The sequence below is a fragment of the Lepidochelys olivacea genome (genome assembly GCF_965140295.1).
Source record: "Lepidochelys olivacea isolate rLepOli2 genome assembly, chromosome: 2".
Classification (NCBI taxonomy): Eukaryota; Metazoa; Chordata; order Testudines; family Cheloniidae; genus Lepidochelys; species Lepidochelys olivacea.
Window position 1 is genome coordinate 16,968,958 of NC_140412.1, and position 13,667 is coordinate 16,982,624.

Sequence of the window (13,667 nt, forward strand, 5' to 3'; positions counted from 1 at the left end):
AGTGATTACATGTATCTAGGAAAGTCTAGTGACATTCTAGGCTAGTATAATCTACGCTCTTTTCAAGATTCCCTCAGTGTTTTTGTTGCAGTAACTTAAACTCACTGTAACCTTGCTCACATATACTCCCTCGGCCTTCTCTGAACTGGCCAATGTGTAACTTTGACACTCAGCTCCTTACACATCATCTGTGAATTTGGCCCATTGAGTCTTATCCCCTGCCTGAGAGAGAAGTGTAGCAAAAAAAACAACTCACGGAAGGTGTAAGACTGTGTGAGTTAAAGTAGGCCTGACCCTACTATGCTTTACTTTACACCTTCTTTCAGCTGCTTCGGATGCTAGTAACAGCATCTCAGACTCTCGTACATTGGTAGAGTAGGGTGTAGTAGGTCCAAGGCAGCCTAATTGCCATTGAAGCATTCTCAGTGTAACAGAGTCTAAATTAGTCCCTGGGCGCCTCCCACGTTGCTGCTGAATTTGGCCCTCAGTTTGTAGTGATGTAAAATGAAAATCCCAAATGGTCTCAGTTTATCAAGTGCAATTTGCAAATTATAATTTCAGTTATAAGGAACCTCTGGTTTTAGGATCACGGTCTCAGCCCAGAGCTGTGCCCTTGTAGCTGTGCCAAATGCTAGACGTGTACATGGGAAGGGAGGAAGGAATCATCACAGCACCTCAAGGCAGCAGAGCAGAAATCATGCTCCTCTGCCCTAGTGTGAACCCCCGAAGGAGGGAGCACCATATAGCAGAACCTTTTGTCTTGTCCCAGGCCACACATGCACACCTGTCCTCTTCTCTGCAGAACATCTCTCTGCACAGTGGGGATCTGCACCAAGCAGGGGGCTCACCTCACTTATACATCCCCCGTAAATCCTGTCCCACTTTGTGCAGGGGAACCACAGCAGTTGCACTGCCCAGAGAGCCTCTGTAGCCACAGGAACATGTGGGAGGGAGAGATTTGTACCTTACTGAATTTCTGTGAAAAAATACCTTTACTATAAAAAGGTTCCACTGTGGGCCTGATCCTTCTGCACCTCAGACTCCTGCTGAAGTCACTGAAATTTTGGGTGCACAGGGAATGCCTGAACGATCCTATATCCGCATTGGTCTGACATGCGGAAAATCCAGTCTGAAGAAAGGAACAAGTTCTTCAGAAAGGCAATAGGTCACCACCTGAGGGCAGGCTTTCAGCCACAACCTTCCATAAAATGGCCCTTGCCAATGGCAGTCATAGATCACATGGCATGTTTCTTTTCAGCGTCTCCAGATCACATTTCCTCTTTTTTTTTTTTTTTCTTTTTTTTGTGGATGGCCCATTGAAGTCTGAATTACTGATTCTCCTCTTCATAATCTCACCACCTACAGTAGCTCCACTGGATTATAAACGGCTGTGAGTTCTCACACACGGCCCGATTATCATTCACTCACACGGGTGAAGTCAGTGAAGTAACACTGGGGTAAAACCAGTTCAAGTGAGAATAGAATCAAGCTCAAAAGATCTTTATCTTCATTTCACTCTAAATAGACTATTTTGGCAATGTTTTATTCTTTAAAACTCCTCGAAAATGGGAGGTCCTAAATCCAATTGACAAGAAGGAAAGCTCTAGATGGTTCATGAAATGGCTAGAATTTTGGGAGACTTTCTGAAACCACAAAATGTCTTTGCATTCTCTTGGCCTGGTGTAGAAGAATGCAGGGGGACATCACCCTATTTAGAGAATAAGTGCTGGCCAAAGTAACCAAAGGAACTTCTCATGTGTGATTATTGACTGAAATTAGTTTATATTACTGACTTGGTTTAATATTGTTTTAAACAATGTTGTAAATTGTGGTCTGATTTTTACATGCATGTGTTTGACCTTCTTTACAGATGCAGGAACAGGGGATCCCATGACTGAAGACAGAGGTTACAGTAATGAGTTCCTTATGGAAGATATGATCCCCACATTGAAGGCAGCCATCCGAGCTGTCCGGTAAATTTCCTTTATGCTCATCAGTATTGGCTTTGATCTTTAATGCTTGGCCTACCGGAAATCACTGCATCATGTCACCAGGTTGTTCATTGTTGTTGGGTCTTTAAATGGAGTAGGCAGTTAGATCATAGTAGGCACTTGAAAGGGAGATAACTAGAGTCAGTCAAAAATTATCAGATGGAGTAGTTTTCTGTAGGAAAACTCATTGATTTCACAAAAGAATTGAACAAAAAATTATCAGTGTTTCGCTTCAGTAATGTCAAAACACTTTGTTTTGAATTTATTACTTTGACTTTTATTATTGCATAATTTATAATATAAAATGTCAAAATGATAAAGTGCTTTGACCTTACTGAAATTAAGTGCTTCAATAAGGTTGGAATTTTCATTTTTGTGGGGAATTGACTTTTCATTCTGATTCAAGACGAAAGGAAATTTTGAAATGTCAGAATTTTCCATGGAACAAAAATTCTGAATTTTGACCAGTTCCAGGGATAATAGGAAATAACAACGAAATGGTTTGGGGTGTGTGTGGATTTTTGAGTAGCTATTAAAAAAATCTCAATATTTGCAGCTTGGTAAAGCAATGATTAGTGAAGTACACAATGAATCAACAAACATTTAAAGCATTTAAACACCAGTAACACAGTGGAATTATTTAGGTTGGTACTAAGGGATATAATGAGGATGAGAAAGATGATATTAAGAAAGGGCAAATGTAAGCAGAATATCAGGATAAACTTCCTGGCAATTAGATCTATTAGCTTGGGAAATAATTTCTTTAGGAAATTGGTGGAAGCCTCGTTATTTGGGACATTTTTCATAGGTTCTAAGGTCAGAAGGGACCATTGTGATCATCTAGTCTGACCCCCTGTATAACACAGGCATAGAACTTCCCCAAAATAATCCCTAGAGCAGATCTTTTAGAAAACCATCCAAACTTGATTTAAAAATTCTGAGTGATGGAGAATCCTTGGTAAATTGTTCCAAATTAAATGAGACAGGACAAAACCATTCCCTATGTACTATAGGAAACAAACCTTCAATGCTGTGCAAATGGCCTAGAACACCTAATAGGTCTTTTCAATCTGTACTATTTATGATTTATCCTAATATTTTTGCTGATTATAGAACATAATTAGACATTTGGATATATCTGGCATATGATATTTTAATATCTTCATTCTTCCAGCAAAGCTTTCTTAATTAAATTTGAAAACAACCTTCTGTTAAGATTTTCTACTGAAAATTACAAGAAATATTTATGTGAAATCTTGTGGATATTTTTCAACACAGAAAGCCCCTCATTTCCTGGGTAGGAATGGACACACGATCCTGTGGCCTCCAGCTGACCCAAATGTCACCTCCGTTCCCCATTACAGTTTTTACATTCTAATAGACCCAGGGCCCAGACTGTAACTGAAGATGTGTGACGCATCTTGCTTGGTATCACAAGAAACATGCTTCAGAGTGTGAATGCTGGCAACAGAGGTCAATTCCAAGGTTCAGTAATGCACACCACACATCTAGGATAGGAAACCAGCTCAGTAGCAGCTTGCTGTTCCCCCACTCAGAAAATAACACTAAAGCCACAGAAAAATCGACTTTCCTTGCAGTTGTACTCACCACTGATAGCTGTTAATTCTTCACCATAGCCTGACTGTCTTCCAGGTGAAAGAGCCATGCAAGAGTAGGTGCTAGAGTGCCTCAGACTCTGTTGAGCACATCCAACGTAGGGACAATTCAAAGAGGGTGTCCACCATTCTTTGAATATGCTGGCAGCTGTAGCAGAAGCCTAAGGGGCCTTGTTCAGAAGTGTCCTTAAATAATGAGTGCACCCAGTCAGTGAGTACATGTGCATGCGGTGTCCCATCTAAAATTTTGACTTAGGGTATATCTGCGGTGCAAATAAAGGAATCCATCCACGTTAACTGACTGTATTCAAATAGCACTGAAGACACGGTGACTCAGTTTTTAACTCAGGTTAGCAGCTCGAGTTAAACCCCAGATTTCCCTATCAGCTTTGACTCAAGCTGCTAACCTAGGTTGCTGTGTCTTCACTGCTATTTTAACCCAAGTTAGCTAACCCAAGTTAACAACAAAGCTTTTTTTTTTTTGCAGCATAGATGTATCCTTGGGGTGTGTCTGTTACCCGGGGTTCCTTAAACCCAAAGTTCTCAGTAACATTACTCTCTGTGAGGCAGTACCAGGAAATAAACCAAGGGAGATGCACCTCTCTCTGTTATGTGGTTGGCACAAATCACACAAAATCAAGTGATTTCACTTAAAGCCTTCACTTTATGAGTCTCCAGCACTCTCGCCAGAATGCCTTTACTCAGAGTCTCTGCTTTATTTAGTCTCAAGCACACAGAAACACAATAGGTTATAGAGCACCCCAAACAATAGTTACCCGTAGTCTGGAGAGGTCTCAAGTGGTCAAATTACAAGATTCAAGTGGCCAGCTATACGCCTGTCACTGGGGATTCCAAGAGATGTCCAGAAGGTCAAATCCAAATTCCTCGGACATGTCTACCCCTTTTATGTTAGTAACTACTACAATTACATCACCGTGTTAATCAAAGAAAAACCTTTAAGAAAGCGCTTTTTAAGTCGTTAGTTATATAGATTTGTCTTTGCAGAATCTGCAGTCTTATGGTCTCCGACACACACACACACACCAAAAATCAAATATAGATAGACTTCCTGTTTTTCACAGACACTTACCCCAGCATCTCAGAGATGACACAGAGTCAGGCTCACTCCATGTGGTCGCTGCCTCCTCCCTCCCAGCTTTGCCTTAGTTATGCTAAGTTCCTGCAAAGGCCTACTAAATGGCTAACTGCAGTAAGCAGAATAATTGATAGTCCATCCCAGAGACTTGTGTTGGTGTGGCCCGCGCTAGCGTGTTAACAATAGTAGTGTGGACATTGCCACTCTGGCAGAGGCTCAGGCGAGCCACCCAACCTCAGAGCATTGTACTCCCTGGGTCCGAGTTTGGGTGGCAAGCCCAAGACTGAACTGATGCTGCAACATCCACACCGCTGTTTTTCACATACCAGCATGAGCCCAGCTGGTTCATGTCTGTCCACCTAGGCGGGGAGGCTTGCTCCAGCTGCAGTGTAGACATACCCTTAGAGACAATGCAGACGTATCTCTGAATTACAATAGGAAATGGCACTTCAGGGATCAAGTTCTACTACTGCCCTACTGGAGGCTTGCCTGCTAATATATGGTCTCTAACACCTCTAAATTAACCCACGCTGGTTTATAGTTTAGAGACTGGGTGGTTCATTATTTTTCTCCTCTAAAGTAAAGCTCATATAAAGTAATGGAAGCAACAAATAAGAAGGGAAAATGCCATATAGATGATCTTTCTTTCACAAACTCCAATATTGTACCTCTCAGAATATTAATGTATTTTGCCCTTATATACACTTTAAATTTATGGACACAAGATCAAGGACTGGTTTAAAGCTAGCTAATATATGTTACTGCAGCATCATTTGAAAGATATGTTTATTTATTTATTTTACATGGATTTTTTTCATTTTACCACATTAGACCAGTAACCTTAAGACTGAGTTGTCTGCATGATATTTACACACAGGAATAAATTAGCATCTCTCTCCAGCTCTGTGCAACCCCAGTTGATTAATTCACTTTCTATGTAAGCTCAATGGGATATGAACCAATATATATATAGTTTACACAGACATGGAATGCTAACTGGAAGTAATTCATTAAAAAGCTCTTAAAGGATGCTTTGGCTTATGATCAGTTAATATTTGAAATTGAAACGCAGATCAGGTTCAAAATGGTTCAGCCTGCTATACATTTTACAAATTATCTTTAAGAGCATAAGAACGGTCATACTGAATCAGACCAATGGTTCATCTAGCCCAGTATCCTGTCTTCCGACAGTGGCCAATGCCAGGTGCTTCAGAGGGAATGAACAGAACAATCATTGAGTGATCCATCCTCTGTCGACCACTCCCAGCTTTTGGCGATCAGAGCGTGGAGTTGCATCCCTGTTCGTCTGGGCTAATAGTCATTGATGGATCTATCCTCCAGGAACTTATCTAGTTCTTTTTTGAACCCCATTACAGTTTTGGCTTTCACAACATTCCCTGGCAATGAGTTCCACAGATTGACTGTATGTTGTGTGAAGAAGTATTTCCTTTTGTTTGTTTTAAACCTGCTGCCTATTAATTTTATTGGGTGACCCCTAGTTCTTGTGTTATGTGAAGGAGTAAATACAACTTCCTTATTTCCTTTCTCTACACCAATCACAGTTTTATAGACCCTTTATCATATCTCTCCTTGATCGTCTCTTTTCCAAGCTGTAAAGTTCCAGTCTTTTTAATCTCTCCTCCTGTATAGTAAGTTGAATCAAAACTCCCGAAATAAACACTCCCATACTTTGTTGTACAAAATCCAGATCCAGCTCTGACTTTTATGGCCTGGGGCCTTGCCTAATTAGAATGATATTGGGAAGATCTACTGTGCCCATATGTATTTCTAGGAAAGTCTAGCCTGCTAATGATGAATAGCAAAATATGAAATCTGTTCTTAACAATGATTTATTATTAGATATTCCCTGCATGTGACTTATTGTCTCGGGTTGACGTAATATCACATGTTCAATTCTTTATCATGCAAAGAATGTTGCCTGACTAGAGCTTCACCTATAATTGACCATTGTGCTGTTTATGTAGGGGGCTAATAATTGTTCTATTTACTATGCAGAATTCTACAGTTTCGTCTCTATAAAAAAAAATTCAAGGAGACTTTGAGGCCTTATGATGTAAAGGATGTGATAGAGCAATATTCAGCAGGGCACCTTGATATGCTTTCCAGAATAAAATACCTTCAGGCAAGGTAAGTTCAGTGCAAGAATGTGATAAATGTAGAGCGTGTGTGTGTGATGGGGAAGTGCAGTTGTTCTGTGTATGTGCTAGACAGCTCACCCTAACTCGACATGCTGCTAATGACACAGGAACAAAGGTGGTTCCTTCCAGCATCAGTCAGAGAAGCTTTAAACTATCCAGCACACAACAATAGCCAGTTTATCAACTCACCCCTTGAAAATAGTTTGGGAGTGTCTCCTCTAAGAGGGAAAGATAAACAAGTAGTTATGATAACCACATATGAAAGGAACATTGTTTAGTAGTTAAAGCAAGCACCTGGGAGTCATAAGCCCTGGAAATGACTCTCAGCTTTGCAACTGATTCTCTGTGTGACCCTGGGCAAGTCACCTATCTCATCTGTACAGACAATATATAAAAGTAAAGTAGTAGTTGTATTATATGGCAACCATTCCTGGGCCTGATTCTCTATTGACCTGCACCTTGTGTGATCATTTAGACAAAAGTGATTGCTGCCAAATGAGAATGTAGCGATTTAGATTCACTTTGCACGGGTGTAAAATAAAAGACCACAAAAGGTGCAAGGTAATGAAGAATCAGGCCTGGAGCTGTTACAGATCGTCAGGTAGAAACAAACAGTTGAGCCATCCAAGAAGGTTTATTGTAGTGTTGTTTGATTTCTCTTGAGCTAAGCAAATTCAATTCAACTCTGTTGTTTGGTTGGACCTGGGGGAACTTATCTTTCACCTTTTAAAAACAAGCTACACTGTTCTTTTTCTTTCTACTTTGTAGTTTGTATTAATTTATTTTTCAATATAGTTTGTTCTATGTGTTCTGCATATTTAGTGTCTTCTGTTCCACTTCACTTTTATTAACATTATATGACAGTGGCTATTCTCCTTAATTAAAGTAACTTCTAATACATAGATTTTAAGGCCAGAAGAAACCACTGTGATCATGTAGTCTGACCTCCTACATAACACAGGGCATGGACTTTCACCAAGTAATTCTTGCATCTAGCCTGTAGCTTGTGATTGAATTAGAGCAAGGGACTTAGTTGCCTAAGTCCCATTTTCAAAGGTAACTTTGTCATTTAGGAGCCTAAATCTCATTGGATGTCAATATGGAAATTGGGTAGCTAGCTCCTTTCTGCTCCTTTGTAAATCTCAGCCTAGATTCTTACCCATACTTACCTGAACCTTTGGATTCTGCATAATTTGAATGGAAATTTCAGAAAAGCAAGTGGTTTCCTTAGCTTTCCAGGTCTTTCACTTCTGGTCATGTTGGAAGTACCAAGATGGCTTTTCATGCTATGTTTTAACACTTCTAGATTAGAAGTGCTTAAACATGGGGAAATAATTTTAAAAGAAGTTAATGGAACATGTGAGAGGCTCCAAAATGTTCCATCCAGTTTGGTTCCAAATGCAAGCGAATGTTTTGCAGGTGGGATTCTTTGTGCAGCCTGAAGTGTCTATTTTTTTGTTTCAAACCACTAAAATAATTCATCATAGTGAAAACTATGATGATAACTAAATATGAAAACTGCCAGAAATTTATTAGATTATTGAAATGGTTGTAGAGGATTGCAAATATTGAGCCAAATTCTGTTGGATTAAATCTAGAGTGTCTCCACTGAAATCACTGGGATCAGCAGCTGTTTTTGAGTATTTCTGTAAATCAAGCCACTAATTTAGGTACATAAATATGGATTTTGGTGCTATTTTTAAATGCCTAAGATTGAAAATTGTGGCCTAAGAGACTTACATGTGGCCACACAATGAGTCGGTGGCTGAGCTGGGAATCCCAGTCTATTGCCCTAACACTAAACTCACTCCCTCATTGTACTGTTGAGATATAGATTGCTGGAGGGATACTGAGCAGTTTTCATTTCCTGTAGGTATTTAAAGAAGACCTTGTGCACGTTTATCATATCTTGTTCTTTTCTTCTTTCAGAGTAGATATGATTTTTACCCCTGGACCTCCATCTACTCCCAAGCATAAGAAATCCCAGAAGGGAGGAGCTTTTTCTTACCCTTCACAACAATCTCCCAGGTGAAGTTATTCTGCTTAACATTTTGTGCAGGCTATAATAGAAATAAAGTGGCCATTCATGTCCTAAAATTTTTGCAGTTACTTCAGTCACCTAACCAACATGCTACCATGTTAACAGATGTTGAATGTGAAATGCTCTCAGTTGGAATGAGCACATGTTATCATAAGATAGTGGATTTTTGGTTGACAAATTACATGCTGGACAAACATCCTTCTCTTAGTTTAACTGCTCAGAAATAGGGATGGCAGAAAAAAGACATGATGTTCTGTAATGGGTTGAAGGTGTTGTATAAGAACATTGGATGGTGAACCTGATTCACTACTAGGCTAATCCAGTTTTACTCCAGTGTAGCTCTGTTGATTGATTCCCACTAAACCAATGTACAACTGTAGTGACGTGGTAGCTAGTCAGATCTGGGTTTTTATATATACTTGGCTTGTAAGCTTTTTGGGGAAGGGGCCATCTTTTTGTTCTGTGTTCGTATAGCGCCTGGCACAATGGGGTCCTGGTCTATGACTCGGGTTCCTAGGTGCTAAAATAATAATAATAATGAATAAGCCTTTACTTCTATTATCTTACACAAATAACTTACTGTAACAAAATGGAACATGAAGTGCTAACAAGACTGTTGGTTTCTTTTAGAAATGAACAATATGTAGCCAAAGCATCCACAGCAGATACTGAAGACCAAAGTATGATGGGCAAATTTGTTAAAGTTGAAAGACAGGTATGTAGTTTCAGGACTAAAAGAAAGAGACGTTTATGTTAGTTTTCCATGAGCTGCTAGTTAACTGAATAGTGCATGTTTTTACAAAGCAGTTGGTGCATCTTCATTTTGGTTGGTGGGATGGCCCCATGCCATGAAGTTTCAATCCAGATTGCCTACCTCCTCAAAATTCATCATTGTTCAGATCTGGTGCTTAGATTTTGGGGCTATCCCTGAATATTTGTCTGTACTTCATACTCCTTTTGCTGATGCTGATAGGGTATTCAGAAGGATGGCCTCTACTTGAGAGGTGCCTTTTTGTGCCTGCAGTTGAATTGTCCATGCAGGTCAAGGCACTTGTACTTCTAAATATATGACTGTGTGTGCAAAAAATGTGGACGTGCAGTGGCTTGGATTTTCATCAGTGGTTTATTTTGTGGATGTAAAAATGCAGGCACAAATTGTTCCCACAGGAAAAGGAAGTCAAGCTGAGCTTTAACCCTTGCTCAGAAGCAACAACTAGGAGTTCAGTATCCAGGGCAGTTCAGTCCTTGGCCTTTCTATTGTGGTTGACAATAAAAGCTACTGATCATGATGTGGGTCTTAGTGATATGGACACTTGCCCATTGGGAACAGAACTCAGACCATGGCAACAACTTTTGATCACTATTTGTATCTTCTGGGCTTAAACTACGGACTGAGCCCTGAAAAAAAGAAAGAAGTTTGTTTTCTCAGAATTCATAGAGTCGGATATAAAAGTTCAGGTCAATGGATCAGGCAGCTAAAACACACTTGGCACTCACAGGCTCCAATGAGAAAAGTACAGCATTCTCCTGTAGCTGCCTTGGTGACAGTGGTAACATATCATTGCTGAGGAAAGTGTGCCAGTGGAAACAACTGGTGTTTGTTGCATTGAATGACCAGCCATGAACCATTTGAAATCTCACAACTGCTATTTTTCAGGTTCACGACATGGGGAAGAAACTGGATTTTCTAGTCGATATGCACTTGCAACATATGGAGCAGCTGCAAGTACAAGTCACTGAGTTGTGTCCTTTGAAAGAAGCTGCCTCTCCAGCAGAAGAAAAAAGAGAGGAAAACAGATACTCCGAATTGAAAAGCATAATCTACAAATACTCAGAGCCTTGCACTCATGAAACTCCTTATAACTTCCACCAGGTTCCAGTACACAAAGTCGGTCCATATGGTTTCTTAGCACAGGATCCAATGAATTATTCACGCCCTTTTTCATTAGGTGGGCAAAACTCTGGCAAGTTGCAGGCCATGCCTTCTTCGACTTCATATGCAGAAAGGCCGACAGTTTTGCCTATACTCACATTCATAGACTCCCGAGTTAGGTACCAGTCCCCAGGGGACTTGCAGAGCCCCAATTCCGACAGGATATCTCCAAGGCAGAAAAGGAGCTTGACAAGAGACAGCGACACCCCATTATCCCTTCTTTCCGTCAACCACGAGGAGCTTGAACGCTCCCCGAGTGGATTCAGTATCTCCCAAGACAAAGAAGACTTCCCTTTTGGCCCAAATGGGGGATCAACCTGGATGAGAGAGAAACACTACCTAGCAGAGGGCGAAACAGACACAGATACTGACCCTTTTACACCAAGTGGCTCCATGCCTCTGTCTTCAACAGGGGATGGGATTTCGGATTCAGTATGGACCCCTTCAAACAAGCCAGTTTAAAAATGGTTGTGGGGGCTCCACTGGTTGACTTCTCCGTGTAATGTAAACATACTTTGTATAGCTCACTTACTGCACACCCAATGCTTACTAGTTCAAAACACCGATGGCTGCATAAGATGCATGTGATATTAGTGATAGTCATTCTGCACCATTTCATACAATTTACTAATGCAGTTTTTTTCATGCCACCAAAACTAAGCAGCAGAGTTTTGAGCATGGTTTGCATGACTTTACACTATATAAATGGTACAGCTAATTTCTTCTGTGACACATATCTCGCTGATGTTCGTCAATATAATGAGGGTTAGAGCAATGCCAGGTGAGATGTGACAGTTCATGCTACTTTTTTTAAACAGAGCAACAAAGTAAGGATCATTTCAGGAGCAATGCTCTGATGTGGAAACATATATAAATTATTTGTTCCATATCAATGCCCGTTTTCCAATGCAAGTGAATAATTCTGTCTCCAGACTAGCCAGAATCTTCCAAAAATTTCAGTAGGGAAAAGGTCAGATCGAAGTGTGTTACTGATTAAACATAATTTCTGTAGCTGAAAGGTTTCAGAGTAGTAGCCATGTTAATCTGTATCCACAAAGAGAACAGGAAGACTTGTGGCACCTTAGAGACTAACAAATTTATCTGAGCATAAGCGTTCGTGAGCTACAGCCAACTTCATCGGATGCATAGAATGGAACATATAGTAAGATATATAGATATCTATACATACAGATAAGTTAGAAGTTAACATACAAACTGTGAGAGGCTAATTAGTTAAGATGAGCTATTATCAGCAGGAGAAAAAAACTTTTGTAGTGATAATCAAGATGGTCCATTTAGACAATGTGAGGATACTTAACTTAAGGAAATAGATTCAATAAATGGACACAATTCTGACATCAGGAATCATAACATGCAAAAACCAGTAGGAGAACACTTCAACCTCTGTGGCCACTCAGTAAAAGATCAAAGGGTGGCAATTTTGCAACAGAAAAGCTTCAAAAACAGACTTCAACCAGAAACTGCTGAGCTTGAATTCATATGCAAACTAGATACCATTAACTTGGGTTTGAATAGAGACTGGGAGTGGCTGGGTCATTACACATATTGAATCTATTTCCCCATGTTAAGTATCCTCACGCTTTCTTGTCAACTGTCTAAATGGGCCATCTTGATTATCACTACAAAAGTTTTTTTCTCCTGCTGTTAATATATATATCTTCTTCCAATATGTTCCATTCTGTGCATCCAATGAAGTGAGCTGTAGCTCACGAAAGCTTATGCTCTAATAAATTTTTTAGTCTCTAAGGTGCCACAAGTACTCTTGTTCTTTTTGTAGCTGAAAGAGTTCTCATGTCCCCTATCATACAAGTATCAGTGTATCAAATGCAGTGTAAAACAGAAATTAGGGACAGTTTGAGATTTGCAAAGCCACTTGAGGGAATTAGAAACATGTATTCCATTAATGCAAATCATGCTTTGAAAATCTCCATCGGAGGTTATAAAACCACCACCAGTGTGATTACAATCAATCTTATTTTGTAGAAAATAGTTTGCTCGTTCTATTTATTTGTAATAGGGCCAAACTTCCCACTGAGATTGGTACAAAACTACCATCAGCTGCAAAAGAAAGTGTATTTCATGTAGGGAACTCCTGGGTTTTATTCCTAGCTCTTTTACTGAGTCATGTCATGTTGGGTAAGTCACTTAATTTCTCTGTGCCTCAGTTTCCCCATCTGTAAAATGGGGATGATACTTCCCTACCTCATATGGGGGTGGAGGCTCAATTCACTGATGTTTTTAAAGCGTTTTGAGACCCTCCAATGTAAGGCACACTAGGAGTGCAAAGTACATCTACACTATTTAATGGGAGTTCCACATTCAGGATGTTGGCAGGAAATGGCCTATTGTTTCTTATGTAAACGGACTAATCTAAATAAATGTATGACACGTTTAATAGCATAGTTCTAAACAATGCCACAACCACGGACAGATCCATTCCCTGGCCCCGTCCAGGTATCTCAACTGGGCACAGCAGCTTTTTGAGAGAGAGTGAGGAAAGAAACTTTCCCATACGGCCATGGGGCAACAATGGAACCACTGCTTGGGAAATGTTCCAGCCTACCGGCTGGAGTCACCACTACCAAGGGAATAGTGGAGCATAGGAACCAGGATGTATACTCTAGACCTGGCCTGCTCAAGCCTACCCTGTGTGCTGGGGCATGGCAGCTGCTGTAAAGCAGAGCTCCAAGCTGTGCAGGGGGTCGTGTACTGGATGTGACTCATCGCCAGATCCTAATGCCTTCGCTCCTTATGTAGTGGAGCCGTACAGGCTCTGGCGCACATCCTCAAAGGCAGGGCCGCCCAGAGGA

At 40.4% G+C, this 13,667-nt stretch overlaps 1 protein-coding gene across 1 annotated transcript in view; it reads left to right on the top strand.

Annotated features, from left to right (window-relative positions):
- Positions 1-11,956, top strand: part of KCNQ3 (potassium voltage-gated channel subfamily Q member 3) — a 295,713-nt gene extending 283,757 nt beyond the window's left edge. Inside the window, exons 11-15 of the mRNA XM_084621034.1 lie at positions 1,871-1,973; positions 6,720-6,851; positions 8,792-8,890; positions 9,534-9,618; positions 10,561-11,956. Coding sequence (XP_084477160.1) covers positions 1,871-1,973; positions 6,720-6,851; positions 8,792-8,890; positions 9,534-9,618; positions 10,561-11,298 — 1,157 coding nt within the window. The 3' untranslated portion in view covers positions 11,299-11,956. The remainder of the gene's footprint in view (positions 1-1,870; positions 1,974-6,719; positions 6,852-8,791; positions 8,891-9,533; positions 9,619-10,560) is intronic.
- The last annotated feature ends 1,711 nt before the right edge of the window (positions 11,957-13,667 follow it).